General features: G+C 41.1%; 1 protein-coding gene across 1 annotated transcript; it reads right to left on the bottom strand.

The window, feature by feature from the left end:
- Positions 1-1342: 1342 nt before the first annotated feature.
- On the bottom strand, positions 1343-26150 carry mtnr1ba (melatonin receptor type 1Ba). The gene is made up of 3 exons (XM_034115896.1): positions 25961-26150; positions 2239-2357; positions 1343-2092 (listed from the first exon to the last, which is right to left on the bottom strand). The coding sequence occupies exons 1-3, from the start codon at positions 26148-26150 to the stop codon at positions 1343-1345; spliced, it is 1059 nt and encodes a 352-aa protein (XP_033971787.1).

Raw genomic sequence — 26150 nt, 5'->3', positions numbered from 1 at the left:
ACTTGAAATGTATTGTGTTGCTATGAGCCGCACAAGTCACATTAACCTGTAAATGTCCTTACAAGTAGCATTTTAATCAGGTTTTCACAAATCATAGCCTTAAAAAAACCCTTGACACATAAATTGTTTTCTAGAAGCATGGATATGAAATACTCTGATTCTCAGGTCTCCAAGACCTTGGGAAAGGTATGTCCCTATTTGTCACATTATGTTACAGGTCCTGATATGTCATATAAACATGTATGTGTGTGTTTGTTTATATCCAGCTGCGTCTTTGCTTTGACTTTACATGCATGTTATTCTGTGTGAACACACCTTGACTCTCCACAGCTGTTCTTTTCAGCTGATGAGGAAATGATCATACAACTATAACCCCACCATTGCCTTCTGTCACAATGTTTGTTTTTGGTAATCTTCATTTAAATTAACAATAAATCAGGCACCTTTGACAAACCTTTAAATGCTCATAAAAAATGGTATGCATTATCCAGTAACAAAGGGAAAGGGAAAACGATTCTGGTAGAAATTAGAGATAAAATAGCTACTGTTATACAATAGCAATAACATTTGATGAGCAAAAATCACACAATTAGTACAATAACAATACAGTACTGGAATCCAAAAGGACTTTTAGACAACCATCCTGGATCATGGTGTGGAATTACTAATCGGTTTGGGCCGCCACTTTCAAGTACACAGCGTAGAGGCAGGCACCCTGAGGTGTACAAAACATACTACATAATAAATTGCAATACATTTTTAGGACTCATCCATTTTGAAATTGTTGTCATTAGTGATAGGAAAGGAAGTGTCAAAATGCATTAGGGTTCATCATTTGGATCCATCAAATGTCAGACTTCATTGTCTTAATTGTCAAAATGTCAGACAAAGATCATACTATCTTATCATAACTATTATCTGTGTTTTATATCCTTGTTTCTCTTCCCTCAAGAGCAATCTTATTCTGATGTGAGTTTGGCATCATCTGTGGTGATTTACTGTAAACAAAGATGAGTGATGAGTTTTAGACATTTAAACTTTAAAAAAAAAACACTATTTTCTAATATTTAGAAAAAACTGTTTTTCTCAAGATAAAATCAGTACCAACTGAAATAAAAGAGCCTTCATTTTACAAATGGCATTCTTTGAGGAATGGATAACACAGCTATAATAGTCAATATGTCACTTTTGTCATCTTTTTTTCATAAATCTCGTAACGCTGAGTTAGCCACTCTTTCTGAATTCGTTCCATTGCTTTGGTACAGTTTAGATTAAAGTCTGATCAATGGTAACAAGTATACCCAGAAGAGGAGTGCAAAGGACATGAAAGAAGGGGAAACTGTCACAGAGTTTCTCCTTTATTTTGCTCGTTGTTATTGAGTCCGGGCGAAGGTTTAGTCTTTATGCCCTCAGTGCCCCCCCGGGACGTCTCTTGGAAAAAGAGTTGTGGCTTCCACACAGACATGACAATCCGCTTGTACTCTCTACGGAAGTTCTGGTTCAGCAGGCCGTAGATGATAGCGTTAAGGCAACTGTTGAAGTAAGCCATAAAGTAGCTGACCACAAATAGCCACTCTGGGATGTGAGGCGCCACTTCTTCAGGGTTGACAGCAACAGCAAGCCCGATGAAGTTGAGCGGTGCCCAACAAATAGCAAACAGCACGAACACCACAAACATGGTGATAAAGTTCCTCAGGTCACTGGGCTTGATGCGAGGGCGGACCTCTGACTTCACCTTCCGCCTCACCTGGATGACCATGATCCAGATTCGCAGGTAGCAGAAGGTGACCACAGCAATGGGCACGAAGAAGTGGACAACCACCACCGTGATGGTGTAGGACGCGCTGACTGTCTGTGCAAATGTGCATGAGTAAACGCGGGGGTCGTACTGCAGCGAGCCAACAAAAAAGTTGGGCACGATGGCTAAGACCGTCAGCAGCCAGATGAGTGCTACCAGCAGCAGCGTGTTGCGGTAGCTGTAAAGCGTGTCGTAACTGAAGTTTTGGCAGATGTAACAGTAGCGGTTGATGGCAATGCCTGTTATGTTGAAGATCGAGCCAATGACGCTCAAGCCCATCAGGAAGCCACTCACCTGAAATAGAGGAACGTTCAATGTAGTTACAAAATCATAATGATTGTATTCGTTTTTAAGCACATTTTTTAGTACCTCAAAAAAGAAAACCAAAAATGTTTAAAACCAAGTCAGCATTCAATATTAGATATACAGTCATGGCTCACCTTGCACTGGGTGTCTCCCAGTGACCAGCCATCATGGAAGATGGCGTACAACACCAGAGGGTATGGGTAGAATGCAACCACCAAATCTGCAAAGGCCAGGCTCACCACAAAGACATTTCCTGTAAAGGACAGAAGGAGAGGAAACAGAGAGTCATGTGACGCCGTGATTGATACGGAAACCTTCTTAGGTTAGCACGCTCGTGAACTGTCAACGGGGGGGGGGGGGGGTGGGCGCACGCTCGTGAACTGTTAGCACCGTGTTATGCATGCTCACTGCACCTCGCGGGAGCGCGCACAGCGTAAAGCCAAAACTCACAGACATGTCAATGATTTGTACGGCAAAGTACGGTTTGGAAACGGTGTCATTTCCTTTTTGGATGCATAACACGGCATAATACCGGAGCCTCGCTGCGGGGAAACTTTGGCGCTGTTCCGAGTTTGTTCTAATCGGTCAAAATGACGGACTGCTTTCAGATTTTTCCGTCATTGTTAAAAAAAATCCGTCATAGACGGAAAATATTCGGTTAACGCAACCTCTGCTCACTCTCTTCCTCACTTCTTAGCTCCTCCCAGTCAGGACGTGAGAGACAGACGGGGGGACAGAGCATCAGAATTTGCCGTCATGGCAACTTCGAGCAGAGGGTAGCGGCTCCGGCTAGTTGGGAAGCACCGCTCTCTCCATAGAAAAACGAGAGCACAGCCGGTGAAGAGCCATTGCACCGCTAATCATGTAAAGCCTGCTTTAAACAACGTCTGTTACTTTTAACATGCTGCAAATCTGTTAGTCACGTGGGTTGATGTGGCATTTAAATGTCACGCCACTTGATACAAGACATGTGTCAAATACTCCATTTTAATTCTCCAGCTCCTACAGTTCCTTCCTATCTCCTCGCTGCTGGAGAATATAAGGTATTGGATCCTCAATGAAGGCGGAGGGGGAAACATTTCAAGGTGAAGGGAGGATAAAGGATGCAAAAGTTATTGAAATTAAAAGCACCCCTTGAGGGGGAAGCTTCGGCAGCTTCATGTATATGCATGGCCCAATCACAAGCTGTCTAACAGTGGCAAGCAATCAATCACAATCACACAGGCAGCTAGAGAGAAACAGTACAACACACACCAGCTCCTTTCTGTGTAGTGAATGCACACGTTCCATTTCCTCTCTTCATCACAGTTTATTACTCCTGCCTCCAAAACTCATTGGATTAGGAGAACAATTTCCAGGAACATGTTTGGATATGAAGCAAATGTGTCTTACAGTGGTGATGTATTTTTGTAGACAGACCTGGAAGTAGACATTCCAAGGGCTCCCTCCAATAAAAGCAATGGGATTTTAGCATTTGATTTTGGAATATGTCTGAAAATAGGTTCTGTCGCAAACACATTTTTATTGTACATACACGTTTTGTTCAGCAAGTTAATCTCCACAAATGCGATTAACAAACTACATTCCGATCGTAAGACTTCCCGTCACCACCCCTAAACTAAAGGCGGACTCAGGTTCGGTTTGATGACATTTGGTTGTCTTATTGAGCCACTTGTCAGCAGAATTTGCATCTCGTAAGATTTTATAAACCACAGACCTTTCAAGAACGTAACTAAAAAACCATTGACTGCGAGACGAAGTGCTAAAATGCTAACTCATTCAGAGTTTAATCCCTTACACATACTCACCCCACTGTTACAGAGCAACAGCAATGTATTGCTCCGTGACTTAACATATACTTTTTCAGTTTGTAAAGATCTTTCCCACATTATACAGGACCTTCTAACAACCAGCAATATTAAATGGTACATTGATAGTGAATAAAACGTTTGTTATTTTACTGTTAACAACACATTTTAGGCTAATAAATAATGTTTAAGAAGCATTAGTAATGCTAAACCTTATGTTATTTTATCAGAATCTGCAATCCTACAGTCCATTTTTGAGAGGGTGTAGACTAGAGTATTCTGCTCTGCTTTACAGAGACTCTTCTTTTTGTTCAGTGAACACTCCCTGAATACCTGAAAAGCTGTCAGTGTAAGAGCAGCCGCTGCTACAGCACTGCTGTCTCAACGGTGACACTTCCCTCACCCTTGAGGTGCCCCCTAAAATGCAACATGGCAGACAAACCTGCCAGACCTTGCTGACAAAGCCACCAACATCACAATGCCGAATCAGCAGCGGAAAGTGCGAGTGGGCCACCTTATAGTAAAGGACATCAATGTGAACAGGAGAAGAAGAGGAGATAAAAGCAGACATGACCCTTTGGCCCTGTATATTTCAAACTTCTAAACCAATTAGGACATCTAACGGGTCCAAACTTTGGAGTGACACATTTTACACATTATTATCACATACTGGTAGTAAGGTCTTTGCTGGAGCAAATAAATTGTGTCGATAATATTTTTTAAACCATTATTGTATAATGACACGTCATTATGACACCATGAAGCCCGACTTAAAGGGTTATCAGTGAGAGTGGATTCGACTGTTATTTGAACACAGTCACATTCCCCTGTATGTCACCTACATACTGCTAATAAATAATATCCCAAAAAGCCATGGATGATGATACTTTTTCCCTGGTAAGTTCTTATTTCACCTGTTGTAACAGACAGGTCACTTAACACATCCTCATCATTTCTACCATGACAACTTCATAATACAGGGGCAGAGGAATGAGTCCTAAAACCTGTTAATGACTTAGCATTTTACCACATCCCTTTTACTCCTAATTTTTAAGTCAATGTTGTTTTATTACATTTTTGGTTAGATGCCTAAAATAATAATCTTTTAACAAAGGCTTAAAGGTCTCCTATTATGCTATTTATAGGCATATATTATGTGTCTCAGATATATACAAAAATATAAAAAACATGTCTATGATGTGTTTTGCTCAAAATACCAAACAGATCATGCATTTTAGACATCCCTCATATCCCTCTGTTTATCCCTGTTAGAGAACTGCAGGTTTGGGGTCCTTAGCTTGAAAATGAAAAAAGAGGAGTGGGAGCTAATGCCTGCTCAGAATTCTACCGGCAGATACAGCTAAATTCCGCCGTGATGAAACTCCATATCATGTTCCAAACCACATCAAGGTTTATTTCTGAAACAGTATGGAGCTCAAATGCATTTTTTCTTGAGGGTTGGCCACAAGGTGAGTTCCTTTTTTTATTTCCTGCTTTTTTACACATACTCTCTCCAGTACAGGTTAGCTCTGAGTGTTAGCGATGCTTGCTAATGTAAACAAAGACCATATTTTTAGGTTTACCAGTTTAGGAAGGACAGACTGAAGGGAAAAGGAGGGGGTGTGTTGCTTTATGTGAGATTGCTCTTCCAGCTAATATTGAGTTTGATTGTGTTGGTGTGGAAATCACATTATCTGAGGAAATGTCCCTCACCATGATTTGCCTATATCGACCACCCACCGCTAAGGTGGATTTCTATGACCAGGTAAAACTCCTGCTGAATTCCTGTGACTCCAACAAAGAGCTAATTATTTTAGGAGACTTTAACATAAACTGGAATGACAAACAAAATAGAAAGAACTTAAAACGGATCACGGATAAACACAACTTAATACAACTAATGGATCAACCGACTATATATAACCAAAACCTCCAAGACTATGATAGATTTATTATTTAAAAACAAAGCTGACAGAATAGTTAAAACCTACAACTTCCTGACTGGTCTTTCTGACCATAATCTTGTTCTTTTTGCCAGGAAACTCACAAAAAAAAGGTTCATGGCCACACCTAAAACCCCTGCCTTGGGTTCACGCTTCATCCCCAAAAACCTGCAACAACATTTTATGGATGCAGTGAAAATAATTAATTGGGGGGACACTCTGTCCTCTGAAGACATTGGTGAAAACAGTGATCTGTTTATATCTCAAATTAATGACGCAATGTCTTCCTTCTCAAGGAGAGGGTGCCTTAGGGACAGGAAGGAACATCATCTTCCCTGGCTGAATCTACAGTGCAGGAATTTAATGAAATCTAGAGACCAACTATTAAAGCAGAGCTTGAAATCCGGACTATCCACTGACAGACAGAAATTCACTCATGCTCGTAACAAAGTAACACAAACAATAAGACAGGCCAAAGCAAACTTTTTCATCAATATAATTGAAGGTGCGAAAGGTAACGGTAAAAAAGTTTGGCAAATCTTGAATAAACTATTAGGTAAACATACCAGGAAAAATAATGTACTAGAATTAAAAATCAATGATGCCCTGATAAAAGACCCTGCAGTGTTGGCCAACTCTCTAAATTAGTATTTCATAAATAGTGCTCTGGACATTACAAAGCTCTTCCCGCCATCTGAGGTCTCACCAAGCCCGATTGTGGATACACACCCCGTTTTTTACCTGGAGGAAATCACAGAGGTTGAGGTAAAACATATAATCTTAGGGTTAAGGTTCTAAGTCTAGGGATGCAGATGATTTAGACACCAACTTTTTCGTGCTCACCACTCCACTGAGACAGCTAACTGTGTCTTTGTGGAAAAGGTTAAATGTATGTTGGACACAAGCCCATATGTAGGTGCTGTCTTCCTTAATCTCAGGAAGGCTTTTAACACAGTTAACCACCAAGTGCTCCTTACAAAGCTGACGTATTTCAATTTTTCGGCAGACTCAATACAGTGGGTTAAGTCTTACTTATCGAACAGAAAACAGTGTGTTTTGGTCAACGGAGCCAAATCCCCCTACCTTGTGAACCCTGTTGGGGTCCAACAAGGTTCCATTCTTGGACCATTATTGTTTTCTCTGTACATTAATGACTTGCCTAATGTATGTCCTGAGTTGAATGTGCAAATGTATGCCGATGATGCGGTCATCTTTGTACATGGGAAAAACACTTAAATTATCTCATCCTGTCTCTCAAATGCTTTGGACAAGGTTCAACACTGGCTGAACAACATTTGCTTACAGTTAAACGTAAAAAAAACAGTATGCATGATGTTCAGTCAAAATCGAAGGATCCAATGTGTTTTTAAACGGAGCAGAAATAGAACTCTCCCACTTCAAGTATCTTGGAGTCATAATGAACTCGAACTTGACTTTTAAGAAACATATTAAGAAAGTATCCAATACCATTAAATTCAACTTGCAACATTTTAAACAAATTAGACCTTTCTTAACTGTCAATGCTGCAAAGTCATACCTCCACTGTATGATTCTATCCCACATTGAATACTGTTTTACAAACTGGTCGTTTGCTTGTGCCACAAACCTGAAACCCATAGAACAGCTGTACAAGAGAGCTATCAAGGTTTTTGACAGAAAGCCTTATTCATACCACCACTGTACCATCCTAGAGAAACACCATTTCTTGAGTTTTGACAATTTTAAGTCTTTTAAAAGTATGTGTTTTTTTTATAAATGTTTACATGGACTGCCCCCCCCCCCCTTAGGGGAATTCATCCACAGAAAACACACTGGACGCTGCACTAGGTCAGAAACCAGAGGAGACTGTGAAGTCCACCACAGACGGACAACTTTTGGACAAAATGTCCTCTCCATTCAAGGCAGCTCTTTGTGGAATAGCCTCCCAACTGAGATACGGGATTGTCCAACTCTCAATAGTTTTAAAGGACAACTTACAGAATGGTTGAGCAACAAACAGACGTGCAATCACCGCTAAATGCTATTAACGATATTAACGTTTCTGAAAGGGCCGTGGGTCCGCATTGCCGATATTACGTCATATCGGCAGCAAATCTGGATCAGCTCCGTTGTACCCCCGTTTTTAGAGATTTGGGTACGGAGGAAAAGAGAGAGGGTTTTGTTTTCTTACACTTTGTGAGTTCCCTGACACACCAGGGACACATATTTATGTATAGGTCCCCTTTAACCTGTTAAGCCCCAAGCCTGTTTTTCAGGTCTCAGGCTCGAAAATGACATTCCCAGAACAAGTGACTATATCTTCACTTCTAAAAGGGGTAAATTAATAATCTTTTTTCTCAAAGCAATGATAAACCTGTGAGTTGAATGTAGAGAAGTCAGAATCAATATAGAATTGTTTTATTTTAAAGAAAATTCAGATTGAACATAGTAAAAAAATGTAGTTTATAAAGTAATTATAGTGTCCGTACTTATAGTGAAAACCACCCTTGAATGATGGGATAGTAGACTAAAAGCTTTAGGAATCCAAACTATAACATATAATAAGTACCCTGTATCAAGATTGATGCAAAACAAGTGACATTTGACCTTTTTAGAGAGATTTAGAAAACAAAAACCCACTTCCAGTATCACTGCACCCGCACTGCACTTCCAGTATCACTGCACCCGCCTGAGGAATGTTCTGATTATGGGAGACCTATGACACAAATGGAGGAGTCTCCACTGCCCGTCACCCCCCCTGTCAACGCCTTGGAGGATACTCTTCATTCATCTCCCAGCTCTCTCTACTCTCCGCTCACCCTTTCACCCTCGCCCTCCCCCCTGGAGTTCGATGACCGCATGAAGGCGAGATGCAGGGTTGGCAGCATGTCCTTTACCCCCACCCCTCAACGACGCCCACCAAAATCACCGAAGCAGAGACGCGCACCATCTCCCCCGTCTTCATCACTGTGCCTATGTCAACCACCTCCCATCCCTTCAAGAAAGCATCTGCAGTCTCCGAAGCCTGATAAGGATGTGTGTGTACAAAACGCAACAAACTTTTACTGATATGTGCTGGGTCCAGGCTCAAGGGCATATGGCACTCTCAACTCTTTCCAGCACATGCCGGGGCCCTGCCTGCCAGTAGCTTTGCCGATATCTGTGTTGATAGGTAATAGATTAAGAGCGGTAAATCAGCTTAGAAACAGGAAGTGCTCAAACGTTTGTGTGAGGTTATCAAATTTAGCAGTGATTCCATGTCAGCCACAGCTTGTCACAATTTTTTTTACTGATAGTGTATTTAACAAACTTAAACTAGCTTTATTAAATGTCAGGTCTTTGGCAGGAAAAACATTTTTAATCAATGATTTTATCACTGAGCACAATCTCGATTTTATGTTTTTAACGGAAACTTGGATTGAACAAAATAACAGTGCAGCTGTTCTTATCGAATCAACCCCTCCCAACTTTAGTTTTATGAGTCAGGAAAGAATGCATAAGAAAGGGGGTGGAGTTGCTATTTTGTTCAATGATTCCATTCAATGCAGGAAGACATCTTATGGGGACTTTGCTTCTTTTGAATATGTGGCCCTTCAGCTGAAATGCTCCTCTCGAGCTCTGTTCCTAAATATCTATAGACCACCCAAATACTGTGCAAGCTTTTTTGATGATTTTACTGAACTGCTGTCTATAGTGTGTATTGACTTTGACCGTTTAGTCATTGTTGGTGATTTTAACATCCATGTTGACAACCCCCAGGACAGAGGGGCTAAAGAACTGTTTTGTGTTCTTGATAACTATGGACTGACTCAGCATGTGGCGGAGCCCACGCACAATAAGGGGCACACTCTGGACTTAATTATCTCAAAGGGTCTGAATATCTCAAAGGTTGTGGTGACTGATGTTGCACTCTCTGATCATTCCTGTGTTTTCTTTGAGAGCTCTATTTCTGTTCACAAAAATGTTCAGAAAGAGGTAACCACAAAGCGATATTTAACTGAAAATACTAGGGAAATGTTTACTCATAATTTCTCATCCACACTTGCCCCTGCTAACATCTCAGTAAATGAGCTAGTAGATCATTTTAATTCAAAAATTAAAAATGTTATAGATACCATTGCTCCAACTAAGGTAAAGGAAGTGATTAGCAAGAAAATATCTCCATGGAGAAAGGCCATGACCGTGAGAACAGAAAAAAGAGAGTGTCGAAAAGCTGAACGTAGATGGCGAAAAACAAATCTCCAGGTTCACTTTGAAATCTATAAAGAGAGACTTGGCCTTTATAATTTGGAATTGAAAAACGCACGACAGTCTTTCTTCTCTGACATCATTACCAAAAACAAAAACAACGCACGTGCCTTGTTTGCTACCGTCGACAGACTAACTAACCCCCCAGTGTCAGTAGCCTCTGAATTTCTATCCACCAGGGCGTGCAATGATTTTGCCTCCTTCTTCACTGACAAAATTCAGAAAATTAGACAAGCAGTCAGTGCCTCTACATCAGGTACAGCAAATGTTTTGTCCCTATGTCCACCTAATATCAATTCAAACACCATGACACAATTCCATCAGATTAATGGTAAAAACTTAGAGGACATTATTCAACTTCTGAAATCCTCCTCCTGCTGCCTTGATATTATTCCAACAGGATTTTTCAAAGATGTTTTTCCTTGCATGGCCTCAGATCTACTTCATATAGTAAACACATCTCTTCACTCAGGTATTTTTCCAGAGGCCCTGAAAACTGCAGTCATTAAACCGCTCTTAAAAAAGAATAATCTAGATGCCTCAGTAATGAACAATTACAGGCCAATATCAAACCTGCCATTTCTAGGTAAAATCATTGAAAAAGTAGTATTTCAACAGTTGAGTAACTTCTTGCATTTAAATAACTGTTTGGATGTGTTCCAGTCAGGATTTCGTCCAAACCACAGCACTGAGACTGCTCTTGTAAAGGTCTTCAATGACATCCACTTAAACACAGACAGTGGCAGAACTTCAGTGTTAGTATTATTAGATCTCAGTGCTGCATTTGACACTGTTGACCACAACATATTACTAGACCGACTAGAAAACTGGGTGGGACTTTCGGCAACAGTTCTAAATTGGTTTGAGTCCTACTTAAAGGACAGAAAAAACTTTATTTCTATAGGTAAATACACATCTGAGTTGACAAATATGACATGTGGGGTACCTCAAGGCTCCATCTTGGGGCCTCTTCTCTTTAACATCTACATGCTACCACTGGCTCAGATAATGAAAAACAACAAAATAAGTTACCATAGCTATGCGGATGACACACAAATTTACGTAACAATTTCACCAGGAGATTATGCTCCAATTCAAACACTGAGTAAGTGCATTGAACAAATCAATGACTGGATGTGTCAGAACTTTCTCCAATTAAACAAAGATAAAACTGAGGTAATGGTTTTTGGAGCCAAGGCAGAACGTATAAAAGTTAGCGCTGAGCTTCAGTCTGCAATGTTCAAAACAACAGATAAAGCCAGAAATCTAGGTGTAGTCATGGACTCTGACCTGAGTTTCAACAGTCACATTAAAACAGTTACTAAATCAGCCTACTATCACCTAAAGAACATATCTAGGATTAAAGGACTAATGTCACAGCAGGATTTGGAAAAACTTGTCCATGCTTTTATCTTCAGTAGACTCGACTACTGCAATGGTGTCTTTACAGGCCTCACTAAAATATCTATTAGAAAGCTGCAGCTAATTCAGAACGCCGCTGCTCGAGTCCTCACTAACACTAAGAAAGTGGATCACATCACTCCTGTTCTGAAGTCTTTACACTGGCTTCCTGTGTGTCAAAGAATAGATTTCAAAATATTGTTGCTGGTTTATAAAGCTTTGAATGGTTTAGGCCCAAAATACATGTCTGACCTACTGCTAAATTATGAACCATCCAGAACCCTCAGGTCTTCAGGGACTGGTCAGCTTTCTGTCCCCAGAGTCAGAACTAAACATGGTAAAGCAGCATTCAGTTATTATGCTCCAAATATCTGGAACAAACTCCCAGAAACCTGCAGGTCCGCTGCAACTCTTACTACTTTTAAATCCAGGCTGAAGACTTTTCTTTTTGCCGCTGCTTTTAATTGAACTATTCACATCTTAAACTGCACTGTAACTTTTAACTTTTATCCATGTATTTTTTCTTTTAATCTTTATTTTATTATCTTTCCTTTTTAATGACTGATTTTAAATGCCATTTTTAAAATGTCTTCCATTTTTGTAAAGCACTTTGAATTACCTTGTGTTGAAAGGTGCTATATAAATAAACTTGCCTTGCCTTGCCTTGCCTTGCCTTGCCTTGCCTTGTGGGGTCATTTGGGTGGATTTTCCATATCTCTGGCCCCCCTCGGTCGATTTTGATGATTGACACCTCTTTTGAACCGTTAGAGCCAATAGAATCGAGGGGGATATCCTAAGTAAAACTCTAACACAGAAAAAACCTGTCTATGTTGCCCCAGAACGCCTCGTTGGAGATTTTTCTTTTTCCATTTTTTTCTTCCTGGTACCAAGTGACGTAACGACGATCTAAATGGACCAATCCGTGGAGCTCCTCACACTCACTCAGCCTTAGCCTTTCTCAGCGGCAGCTGCGTGGATCTCCACTCACAGTTCGCCACACACTCACGTGTGTGTGCTCAGGCTGAGTTCATGCTGAGTTTCGCCGTGTCTCGCTGTCTCGCTGTCACGCAGCAACCAGGAAACGACACCAGTAATCCAGCTCACACTGTCGGCTCCTCGAGTCTCAAAGGGCGGAGCAGCGAGCCCCGCAACGTCCCGCCAACACGGCACCCAGACCCCACGCAGCATTCTCATCTGTTTGTCATTACTGGTGTCATTTTCTGGTTGCTAACAAACGCCATTGTAACACATAAACACTGATGTTTAGAAATGTCAAGTGAAAGTGGGAAAGTAATCAATCAACTCCACCCTCTAACTAGCCACCACTCCCATAGAACAGGCATTAATAATGCAGCAATGATGATTCTCCTTCTTCACAATAACATTCCATTAGCCCCATCTTCCTTCACTGTGTATTGGCCAGCTATGTCTTCACAGTTAATTGAATACCGACATACATGTAATCAATGTGTGTGGATAAGAAACTGAGTCATTGGACTGCCAATAATAAAGGTTAAACCCGGGCTTGAAAGAGACCCCTGTCTCTGAACAGAGCACATTAGCACTTATTCTAATTGTAACATAAATGAAATAAAGTCCAAAACTCACAACAAGGTTAAGCCCCTTTTCAAACGGTTGGTTCAACACACGTACAAAAAAAGAACAACGCACAAGTGACATTTTTACTACTACACAATATATTGTTCAAATAAGAGCATACCGCAGCACCCCCACCTCCAGGAAGCTCAATCATGCTTTAATGTGGCTCAGGGAGTCTATATTTGTATTATGCCCTACAAAGGCAAGATACCCTAACTCACCAGCATAAAAGAAGACAAATATTTCTGATTTCTTGCAGTTATTTATCTGCACTAATATCTTACATTTGAAACCTTATTTGGAATTCAATGTGTATCTGCACTTGTTCAAAAGCAACTCTCTAAAGACCTGACCTTGTGCAGTTGTGGAAGGTCACACAAAACACTGTGAATGGCTTTTTAGGCAACCTTACCAGCTGACAAGGGAGATACCATTTTATGAAAGTATTGTAAAACCTTGAAGATTTGGATAAAAATACATGCACTGATGGGCTTTTCTAAACACAGCATCCACATGGGGCTCAATGGTCAGCTTGTCAGAAATTAAATTGCAAAGATATTTATACAATGACATAATCGTCTACAAACCTAATAATACAGAACATGTCAGTGTACAAGAAAAAATAAAGTGGCGGAAGCACGAAACCAGTGATCCAGTGGGAAAAAAGAACATGACAAAACGACATTGACCCTATGTTTAGTTAGAAAATCCACCAGCAAACATACATCAGGATCGATTTTGGGGATTCTCTCTAGCTTCCTTTTAATATATGAGGCTGGATACAGTTAAAATAAACTGATAAAAACTTGTCCCACAAAGGTTTCACCAACCACTAGGTGTTCCAGTTGTTTAATAGGGAGCTCGTCCCTGCGTGACCTATAATTCAATTGTAGTGTGTTTTTCCTCCAATGATATCATAAAAAGAGAGAAAGGTGCCCCCGGCCTGTGGTTGAGTGACTTTGGAACTTTATTTATTGGCACAGTAACAATATTGGAATCCTTCCAAAGACAAGGGATCCAATGGAGTTGAATTGACAATGTGAAGATAAAACCTAATACAACACTAACCTGCACACTGTTCTGCTGAGTAACGTTAGTCTTGAAACTGTCAGCTCATCAATAAAATCATGGACATTATCACGAATATGAAGAGGGCTCAGTTTATTAGAGGTATGAGGGTCAGGCTTGCCATGAAGCAGTATTTGACACTTCGCACCAGTGCCAATCGCACTCCCAGTCTATGCTTCTATAACAGTCCCTGAGGCATTGGATGGACTCCATTAGCAGACAGGAACTAATGTTGTTCTGGCTTGTGTTTCGACAGGAACAAACCATTTACACAACATTGTGATCTGACATCCCAAAGGGGATTTTTTGTTTCCTTGATAGATCAATAACATTTTGTATGATGCGTCGGACACATAACATAAAATTGGTTAAAATGACACAAGACTTTCCTGCTTTGATATGATTAAAAGCACCTATTATATAGGAATATTCCAAAAGGGTTGCCAAGTTTGTTTTATCTTCTCCACACAAACGGACGTCAGTGGCTGAGAGATATCGCGCTATCACAGTTCAAAGGGTTTAATTGAAGACATTCATCAGTAAGGTTAGCCCGTGAGTCATTCAAAGTGAGCCATGAATCACTGGAAGCATACAGGATGTTAGCATAATCCCATATACTCCGCGGCAGCAAAGCTTTCTAATGTGACACACAGGAGAGCATATAAGGGTTTACTGTTGACTTTATGTCCCCTACAGCCCATACATGTGTGTGACCTACCATGTTAGACGTTCCCATCTCCCCCTGATTACTTGACATTCCATTCCCCCTTCTATCAACTCATCTGTTCCCTCCCATCCTTCAATTTTTATTAGAACTCCTCCCATCCCCCCTATTATACTTGAACCAGCCATAAAGGGACCAGCTTATTGAAATGGGAGCCAGAAAGAGCTGTCCTTCAATTGGGCAACACCTCAGCTGGCAGGGCATAACAAAGCTTGCTACTGATGGATGGTGACTGTCAAGAACAGGAACGGGGAGTCAAATGAAGAGGAATAGGAGAGGAGGAAGGGAGTGAATGTGGATGGAAAATGGGGGAAAGGCCAAGTGGACAAAATGGGGGGAGATATTTTTATAAAAATGAAAACCAAAAAGTAAAGTTCCTGACTCCATTGTAGTTTGATAGCGTGTTAGCTAATTAATTGCAGCTGCCCAGGTTACTTTTACAGGAGCAGCGCTTCAAAACAGCTGGTGTGAGATGAAGCAAAAGGACCAGATGTGGTCTTCGGAGAACACTTACGTTGTATCTTTCGAAGGCTGCAGCACCTGAATGGAGCCTACCTCTTGATTTATACTATTCCCCCCTGGCTGCTCTACCTTAAATGGCTATCTGACTCTGACAGCTTATCCAGAATGCAGCTGTTCTTCAACTTTCCACACTGCACTGCTCCTCAGCTCCCTTCATTGGTTACCAGGGGCTGCCCAATATCCCTCAAGACACTGTTACTGGCTTATTTTACTATGATGGATCAGGCCCTCCTAAGGAGACATAATTAAGCCATACACTTGAGCATGTGCACTTTGCACTTTAGTGGATGCTTTAACAGCTCTTCATCAGGGAACACCTGCCACGCCAAGTATCCACTGAACTGAATGACATCAACTTCAAACTCCTCTTAGCACTGCTAATGTGGGCCCTGTAGTTGTTATTACATCAAGGATAAATAAGAGAGGTAAACAAGCTGTATTTAGGTTTGTGTAACATTCTTTTACATTGCATGTAACTTAGCTGACACTTTTATTCAAGGCGATTTTCATACACTTCAATAACACGTACTGTAGACATGCCTACGGGAGCAACTTGGGGTTCAGTGATTTGCACAAGGACATTTCGACATGTTGACTGCAGGGGCACCAGGAACCACTGACCCTCTGATTAGTAGACACCCTTCCCCCCCCCCCCCCCTCTGCCAGAGTCGAACCAATTCTTCTTACAATGACATATTCATATAAATATTGCATGCAGAGCATCAGATGAGAAAGTGGTGTGGCAAATAAGGAGGGTAGAGCGTTGAGGTGATAGTTTTGTAAATTGACATTTGCAATATGGTGTGATGCGGTATATGTGGAAAATATGCCAAGTATCGTCCAAATAGAGACAAAAGAAAACACAAGTCACAAAGAATCAGACGGTATAGGTTTCAGCATGGCTGCTTTTTATGCTTATGACAATGACAGTTATACTACAACATGTTCACCATCCATTCAGGCTGCGTTCGAGCACACTGAGTGATGGGCTTGTATCAGTTAGTAGGACTACATAACAGACTGGGATCAGTTTCTGCATTATATCTTTTGTCCATGCGTGTGTCGCCTACCTCTTTTGCAGAGAGGCTGTCACATTCTATCAACCTCTGCTGTTATTCAAGGTGACCTCACACACACACACACACACACACACACACACACACACACACACACACACACACACATTCCTCATGATGGAGATGTCGTTGTGGTGTTGAGAGGCAGTTGGTCATATTCAGAGTGGAGATCTTTAGCGCTTGTCCCCCTAATGTGTCAAAGTGTGCAATCAGCACAATAGTTGTGTGTTAGTGTTACCCCTGTCACTTGAATGTGTTTCACTTTTTTTTAGCCCTTTCCCAACATGTGCCAAGCAAATGTTACGGGTACTTTCCCTCTGAATCATTGCCTCTTTTTGGGTGAAAATATATGCTGTCATTTGACTGGAGGTGAATACAAATTCTGAGAGATCGAAAAATTCAGGAAACAGTGTATTTTTTTTCTACATGGAACCCAAATATGATCATGGTCAATCAGGCAATCAATTACACAAAGTCATTGGGGACCCATGATCAAATTGGTTAAATAAAAGCAATAGGGATCGATGTTCTTTCAGTCTGCTGGTGGACGAGTGTCAGCTCGCAGGCTAACAGGATAACACTACAACTGGGAATTTCTTGGCTTGTCCGTGTTTTATATTTTAAAACATTCAATAGCTTGACTTTTAACATTTCAACAATTCATTTACTGGCCTTTTAAAGTAAAGACAATGCTGGATCTTGTTGTTGTTTAATGTGCAATACACTACACAGCAGCTTCAAGACATGATGAAACTATATCTTTCACTTGGCACCGATTCTTTGATTTCACCGGAAAGGGGGCGGGCCGTCATTTTGCTGTGCAGTGACGTAGCGCTGCTCTCATCTATTGTGTTTTGACAGCTGATGGGATGTCAACATAGTATTGCAGTCCAAAGCCAAATGTACCTTACTACAGTTCCCAGCAGCAGGGAAAACTTGATGCAACCATATGACAAGCTGTACATGCATACAAAATGGATGGAGAGAAAGGAGCAGAGAGATAGGAGCTATTCCTAAAATGAACACACAGAGGAGACAAGGATAAGAAGAAGAATCTGCATAGACGGGAAGGCTTAATGAAGATGTCATGACAAAGAAGCAGTTACGGGAGATTAACTAGAGGGAAGAAAGGAAAGAAGGAGGAACAGCTAAGAGAGAAAGAGAGAGGGATTAGGATGGCACAATATGTGGCACAAGAGAATGAGAGAGAGGGGTTCATCTGAGGCTGATCTCTCTCTGGGGGGCAACAATGAATGAAGGCTCTCTCTCTCTCACATACACGCACATCCACAGGGCAGAATGCAAAGGCAGAATAAGGTTATATAAACTGAAGGGGAGAAGATTGAATGCTCCCGTGTTTCCTCCTTGTTTTAGCATGACCTGAAGAATATAAAGATCGGAGCTAGGCACACTCTCAAAAGCAACACAAGCAGTATTTGTATCAATGATAGATGACAGCCTCTCATATATTAATAGAAAAATACTTTGCCTATTCCCTGTGATGCTTTATATAGACTGTGCTGGTTCTTTCACAGTGAGGTCAAAGGTAAGGAGAGCAGGACTAGCGGGGATTAGGGATGCTTCCTAATGAGGATTCTGCAGCAAACCTTAGGTTAAAAGTGATGTCAAGCCGGCGAACTCAGTTTAACTGCTCTCTCCCCCCTCCCCTTTTGTTTGATACCAAGTGAAAGCCAGAAATAATTTTGTTATTGAAAAAACAATCGCAAATACTTTGGAGAGCTAAAATGACAATTATGAGGCTAAAAAAAAGTAACACAAGGTTTTCTGTTGTCAGTAGGATGTTTGGTTAATAAGAAAAGAGGGAACGCTATATGGAAACGCTATCGCCGGATGCTCAATTGGACTTTTGTTTTCACTTCGGAGCTCCTGGTAGAATATGACTGACAGTTTATCAGTCCAATACAAGAGCAGCAGAACATAAGGATACATTCAAAATATTTGTATGAAAATAGAGTGACCAAGTGATGCTCTGGAAAAGAACTGAGCAGCAGATACAGATTTTCCCTGAGCTCAAAACCCAACTTTATTATCCTCTTCCCGAATTAAAACATCTGATAAACGTTTAAAACAAAAAAAACCTAGAAAGAGAAAGTCAGCAATAACAATGAACAAAAGATGAGAATGGATTCATCTGTATATGGTAATCTCCTTTCTCGTCTGCCTTTTGTCTGCTTTCTCCACAGAGCTGCGAGGTGCAAAACAGAAATATCTTCTATTGTTCGACACACCATGGAGGTGCTTCACATAACATCCAGTTACACATTGTCCTGTGGGGAGCAACAATGACATTGATGTATTCAACAACTGTAGTGCTTGCAATGCAACCTATGTTTCAATAAACGGAGGCGAGTGGCGCAGTGGATAGACCCTTGGTGTTGGGATCAGGGTCACAGGTTCAAACCCCACTGCAGTCAGCATGTCGTTGTGTCCCTGGGCAAGACACTTCACCCCAAATTGCTCCTGTGGGGATTGTCCACAGTATTGAGTATGTAAGTCGCTTTGGATAAAAGCGTCTAACAAGTAACATGTAATGTAATGTAATGTAAAATCGGTTGAAGGATTTGCAGTCACAGTAACTGACTGAGTTATTTAAGTAGTGGAGACAAAACTTTTGCAGATGCTGAGATATCATGATCTTTACTACCAATAATTGGTCAAGCAAGTCTACAGCCATATTGGCAATTGCTATTAGGGTGAACTTGTTCATATGCTTATGATCAGCAGGGAAAGGTAACAGTGTTCACCATTAGTTGATCACATTAGCATGCTAACATTTGAAAGGTTAGACTGGTATCAATGTCATTTCTAATTGTATTTGACAATGGTACGTTAACAAAAGCCAGGTATAAGTTATTAAGATACATTGTCTGGGGACCAGGAATGCTTGTACTAGGGCTGAACGATATATCGTGTGATGTCGATAACCGCGATATGCGCATTTTTTTTTACATTTTTTTTTTAGGACGTGCGATATTAAGTAGGTAAATTAACTCAAACACGTCATGTTACAATTATTTTGCTGCTTGCTACAAAAGGAAAACTTGCGCGGCTCTCATGTCAGGGGTACTTGAGTGAGTGACATGCAGGCTCTGCATGCACAGCAGGCCCCGCCCCGCTAGTTTGCAGACCATCAAAACACAGGTAAAAAAAGAGTGAGGCACAGGAGGACATGAGCTTCGTCTGAGTTATTTAAGCAAACACAAATACAGATCGTCGACCAGTCAAATGCAATAGCAATGCTGATTCGGAAGTGAAGGCGGTTAAGAAGGATTGACAAAAGGATTGGACGACGACATGCACGCGCTACGCTACGTGTGAAATGAATAAACTGTGCCAGGTGTGTCGTATGCACACTAAATAGGCTCAGCAGCTAACACACCTTTATTATATATCCTCCTGAGAGCAACTGCATCCGTCTGCCATGAACCCTACAGAAACCTACGTGTTAGTTTTGGCCCATAGTGGCCTCCATTTGTGTCGTGTAAAATGGGGGAAATCAAAAGTTAGCAAATCCCCATGTCATGTTCATAAAAACATTTAGTTTTAGGTCAAATAATTATTACACTGCTCTGAAACTCACTACACTAACTCCTAAGATGTTCCCTTACTATAATTAATTAAAAATATTGAACTCACAACACTGGTAATAACAAACTTAACCATTTCTCTTTCTATAAATAAATAGTGCTTGTGTTGGACACCATTTTGAAATACAATGAAATTATCTTTTTGAAAGCCACAATAAATAAAGCTTCGCCAGTTTATAACCGATGAAACATGATGGTATCAGAATAATCACTTACATGTGATGTATAGGATGCTACACAGGTCACTGTAAAGATAAAGTGTCAGAGGAGAAATAAGCAAGCTTAGTTACATGAAATGTAATGAAAAATGTAAGATACAGGCTCTGTTTAATCGCCATGTAGGTTCTCTTTTATTCCACACTCAAGACAATATCAATAACAGCATCATGCTGTCCCAGGTGTGTCGTATGCATGTAAATAGAAGTTAACATTTTCAATATCAAATAAAGTGTCAGTAGTATCAAAACATATATATATATATAATAACAATATAATAACAATAGGTAGGCTCAGCAGACACACCTTAGTGCAAAGTGAAGTGTCAGTATTAATAACAGTGGCATATATATATAATCACTATAATACAAAATTAACTGTCCCAGGTGTAGGCAATTTGGGGTGAAGTGTCTTGCCCAGGGACACAACGACATGCTGACTGCAGTGGGGTTTGAACCTGTGCTCCCCTGATCCGAACACCAACGCACCAGACCACTGCAGCACACGCCTCCCAACAAGTCATTGTACAGTTTATCAACAACGACAAGTATTTCTTAATTTTTTTATTGAAGGCCTGTTGGATTTAATCAGCTCGCTTAGCACTGCCAGAAGCCCAGCCTGAAAGGTATTTTGTTGCTCCACCTGGTGCGCCGACACCTCCACCTGGCGCGCCGCCGAGTCAGCATGGCGCTGCATCACCATGAGCAGCTGGTCGTCCGATTCCTGGGCCTTGTGTGAATGCAGCAGCCGTTCGTCGTGCATCTCCTTGGCACGCAGGTCCTCATTCTCCTTGCTGACCATGGCACGGCGGTCCATCGCCATGATGGTGTCAAGGAAATTGTCATCCCGTGCCCGCTTTCCTAAGGAGAAATAAGCAAGATACAAGATCAGTTTAATCGCCTAGTAGGTTGTCAACAGAGACAACATTGGACATGGTGCAGGCAGGGACAGTGTACAAAATGCAGGTGTAAAGTAGAAGATAAGATAGGATCAAATAAATATCAAAGTGCCCTTATTTATTGTTTTGTGCTTAATGTATGCTTGAACTTTGTTTTATAGGGATTAGTGGACATCAGTTAGATGCGTAGCCTTCTTTCAAGGCCAGAGTAGTAACAGTGTAAGTGGATTGACATCTAACATAACATGGCTGAGTACAATTATAACAATCAATAAAAAAAAGGAAAAATAAATTGAATTTCAATTACATTTTTGCTTAACCTGTTTCACGCCTTCCCCCCGGTACCGGGCGGATAAACGCGTCATTTGCAGGAAACAACGTCTAAGGAATCTTAATATTGAATAAAACTATGAATGTGTTATATCCATGTAACGGGAAGAAACTCAGCTAACTGATCTTTTTAATTTTTTTTTTCAAAAAAACCCCACAATGCTAGCACTCAGCCTCTGAATTAGCCTCGATCGAAAAAACGGGACCGACAAAGGCACATAAACTCACTCAGAACTCCCTTATTACTTATCCTAGATGCACAACCAAACACTCTTTTTTGGTGTCCTGGAGACACTGAATCTAACGGTGCCCACCTCAACACTCAGTGATAAACATTCGCAACGCTATCAACGAAAGCGTACATCATCACATGTGGAGCCAAGAAGCTAAACATGTAAATATGGCTCACCTTGGTCAAAAGTGGTCTTCAATGGCATTAAAACGATAAAAAAACGATGCTGCAGTTAATCCATAGGTTCATCCTATGTGTCTGTGCCTTCTTTGAAATTATTTCTGATAATCCATAAGCAATACAACTGCGTTTTAGTTTCCAAACTCCAGAAGGAGACATTCCTCCAGTTTAGTTTCGCTTTCCACACGCGAAGCGGCAACATTTTTTCTTTACAATGTGTGTCTATGTGAGTATCCTCCTTCGATTCTATTGGCTCTAACGGTCACAAGGGTATGTCAACCAACCAGATCGAGCAAGGGGGGCCAGAGATAGGTCAAATCCACCCAAATGACCCCAGATGGCCCAGTTTTTGGCTAAATCTCTCTAAAAAGGTCAAATTTCACTTGTTTTGCATCAATCTTGATACAGGGTACTTATTATATGTTGTACTTTGGATTCCTAAAGCTTTTAGTCTACTAACCCATCATCCAAGGGTAGTTTTCACTATCTGTAAAAAATAATTTTTGGACGGACACTATAATTTACAGTTTTTTACTATGTAAAATCTGAATTTTCTTTAAAATAAAAAACATTTATATTGATTCTGACACTTCTACATCCAACTCACAGGTTTATCATTACTTTGAGAAAAGATTATTAATTTAACCCTTTTAGAAGGGAAGATATGGTCATTTGTTCTGGGAATGTCATTTTCGAGCCTGAGACCTGAAAAACAGGCTCAGAGTGGAACAGGTTAAATGTGCAAAATATTAGAACATCAGTCTTTGTGGCATGCAGGTAATCAACTGTTTAAGCTTTTACCATTAACATGTAGAATGAATGTTGCAAATTATGAAATTATAGCAACTACAATGTATTGTTAGAGGTAGCATTATGTCCAGCTAGCATGCTAATTGCTAACATTATATTATCGTTTTATACCGGAGGGAAAAGCTAACTAGTTTCCAATCCAGAGAGAAACACCTCGCCTGAAACACACGATTAGTGGCATGAGTTAGTGAAGCAATTACAGAACATTGCACACTTATTCACAAGTCAAAACGTGTTCATAGCTGAGAATAGCTAGCTAGCTAGATGTTGTTAGCCAGCTTGGACTTATGTTAGCCAGTTCTAGCATGGCTAGCTCGATCTACTGAGCAAATAAAAGTACATCTGAGACCAGTATTGTGCAGATTAAAACAGTGCAGTGCATGTATTTTAGTTTACCTTCGTCCCGACATGACTTTGCCAGGTCTGCTAACTTTGCTGAACCACGGAAACTGCATTCAGTAGAAGCTTCTGAATGTGGCGCTTCGCGTCCTCCGAGTAAATCGCCAGAAGCGCCGACACATCCTCATCACTCCAACGCTCCGATGATTTATTTAGTGTTGCCATAATAACTGCTTTCACAAAAGTAATCCACTCGTTGGTGCGCTGTGCTGAGCTTAATGCGAGCAAATACAATGGCGGCCTTCAAAAAAGATTCTAGAGATTCACGGGGCGTTGTTTGCATTCCGCACAGCCAATCAGACGTATGAACTATTTTCTCCCACAACAGTCCCTGCTCTCTAGCAGGGACTGAAAAGCGGGTCAGATTAACTAATTTGAACTACTTTAGTTCCTGGGGCTTTTTGGTGTGAACGCAAATATATCGTAGTTCTGATGAACTATTGTGGGAAAAGTACTCCGGTGTGAACGCGCCTATTGCTGCAAATACAATTATAATAATAATATAATTTGTCATAAAACAAATAACTTGTAATAAAAATTGAACTACTACATAACAATATCAACTTGTGAACCATTTTGTTTCACAAACCTTTTTTTAAATCAAAATGTCTTAGCAACAGTCAGTGCAAAGTAAAACAAAGTGTTCTTGGTCATCATGGCTAGCCTAAACAAATAAAGATCTGCTTAATTCATTAATTATTATATTTATTTTAAGTTGTAATTTTGTAAACCACTCAGGGAGCTGGTGTATAGCTGTTCTTAATTTTATTTTTATAATGTTGTTTAAAAGATGTCCACTACTTTGCTGCTATTTGCAAAAAAAAGGTTTTAATTGTGGAATAAAAAGTTAAATTACCTATTTTGTCACGTATGTTAATTCCCTAATGTGATAATGAAGCTTCCTATAGTTTAATGTAATACGTTTAATCTCTTGGATCCCTTCTAGACACCACTCTTCTTCATTCACAGATGAACCCCCTTATTTGAGGGTAAGCACTTGAAAGACTACGGAGGGATAGGGTCTGCAAAATTAGTTTATATTGGGGATGGGCCGGATGCTCTGACCGGTCCACTTCCTGCCCGGCGCCTCTGCAACGCCTCGCGTCGCGTCAAAAAATAGACTTGAATCCTATTTTGAGCGGAGCCCAGCGCCGAGACGCTTCTGGGACGCTTCTGAACCGTAACGCGGCGCGTCTGGTGGAATAGCACCCATTGACTAGAGTGGCCGCGATCTTTGCGAACGCCGCGGCGCGGCCGTAACGCGGCCGTAACGCGACCGTAACGCGGCCGTAACGCGGCCGTAACGCGGCCGTAGCGCGACACAGACGGAGCCGGTGGAATCTAGGGGTCACACTGTAGGTGCGCCGCGTTTGGGGGTGCACCCGCTAGTGGAACCTTGCAGATGGGGGTGCTGCAGCCCCCTCAGCATCCCCTCCTTTCCGCGTCCATTCGCGATGTCTAGCTGTCTCGCAGACCCCACGCAGCAAGCAGGAAATGAACCCAGCTCACACTGTCCGCTCCTCGCAGCAGCGAGCCGCGCAACGTCCCGCCAACACGGCACCCAGACCCCACGCAGCATTCTCATCTGTTTGTCATTACTGGTGTCATTTTCTGGTTGCTAACGCCATTGTAACACATAATCACTGATGTTCCGCTAACGGTGGTGATCTCATCAGAACAGAGTGGGCGAGCTGACCAATCAGAGCACAGTGGGCTCACAGGGAGGGGGGGGGGCAGGAGCTCCAACAAGCCGTTTAGGACAGAGAGTGAATACACACTATACAGAGATGCTGTATGAGAAACCAATGTGAGTTTGGAAAATTGCACAATATAAATCTATTCTAGTAGACCTCAACAATGGAATTATGGTCAGTAGAAATGGCCATGACATGGGACCTTTAAAGAAAGCTCTGATGGTCAATGTAGATGATCTCTCACACCAGCACCAGAGCAGAGCAGCTTTTAAACATCCCTGATGAATGAAACACAATACCTCCTCCGTTGGTTTACAATACTTTAAGACATTTAATCCTTTCCCTTATCTTAATCTGTCTCATAATAAGACAAAACACAATGGCAGTAAAACGAAATAAAAATACTTCAGTAATACCCACAGTGAGACAGGCTGAAGGCTATCAACCTGGCTAAATCTTTTTTAACTATGACATAAAACTCTAAATCACACATATTTTGATGAAACCCTTTAACCTGTCAGAGGCTTTGTTCTGCAGAACCAACAAACAATGGATTAAATGGAAATGATTCCTTTTGACTGACAGGTTTGGCGTCAAGGCATCAGTAACTCATAATGAACTCCTTGATGAATAAAAAACAATATAACCCACATTGGTTAAAATATTTAGCATGTAGAGATTTAGAGATGAATGTATTCCCTCTTTCTCAGTAAATTAATTATTTAAATAATTTTATCTCAAAATAAGACTAAATGCTGAACCTACACTGGATGGAATGGAAAGTATTCCATTTGACTGACATGTTTGGTGAGACAGAGACATAGCCTACTGTATATGAGGCAGACTAAAAAGAACTAATTCAGAGCGGGAATGAATTAAAACTCATTTATATCTGCACGAGCCATAAATGTGTAGTCCCATCCCATTCATTCATTTAGTGCTTGTTAACGTGTGGAGACACTTAGAATGTATTGTCATGTCATACCTTCACTGCAGACTCAGTTCAATTCAATTGTCAGGACTGGGGGTCGATACCTGAGTTTCACGCTCCATGCTATCCTTCTCTGTTGTTCGCACACACACTTTATAAACCGTATATTATAGATTTCCTATTTTCCTACCAGCATTCCGTAGTTTACGGTTCCTAAGCACGGACAGAATGACGAGCAGGTTTCCCAGGACATCCACCACAGTAGTGAAGATCAGCACGGTGGCCAGAACCGCCGTTGCCCAGGCAGGACGCGCTGCCCCCGGGCTCGGCTCCGGTCCCTGTCCGGTACGACTCTTCAACAGTAACTCATCCTCCAGCAT

Source organism: Trematomus bernacchii, unplaced genomic scaffold, assembly GCF_902827165.1.
Source record: "Trematomus bernacchii unplaced genomic scaffold, fTreBer1.1, whole genome shotgun sequence".
In the NCBI taxonomy this organism is placed as follows: Eukaryota; Metazoa; Chordata; class Actinopteri; order Perciformes; family Nototheniidae; genus Trematomus; species Trematomus bernacchii.
This window is presented reverse-complemented; position numbering and strand designations above follow the sequence as displayed.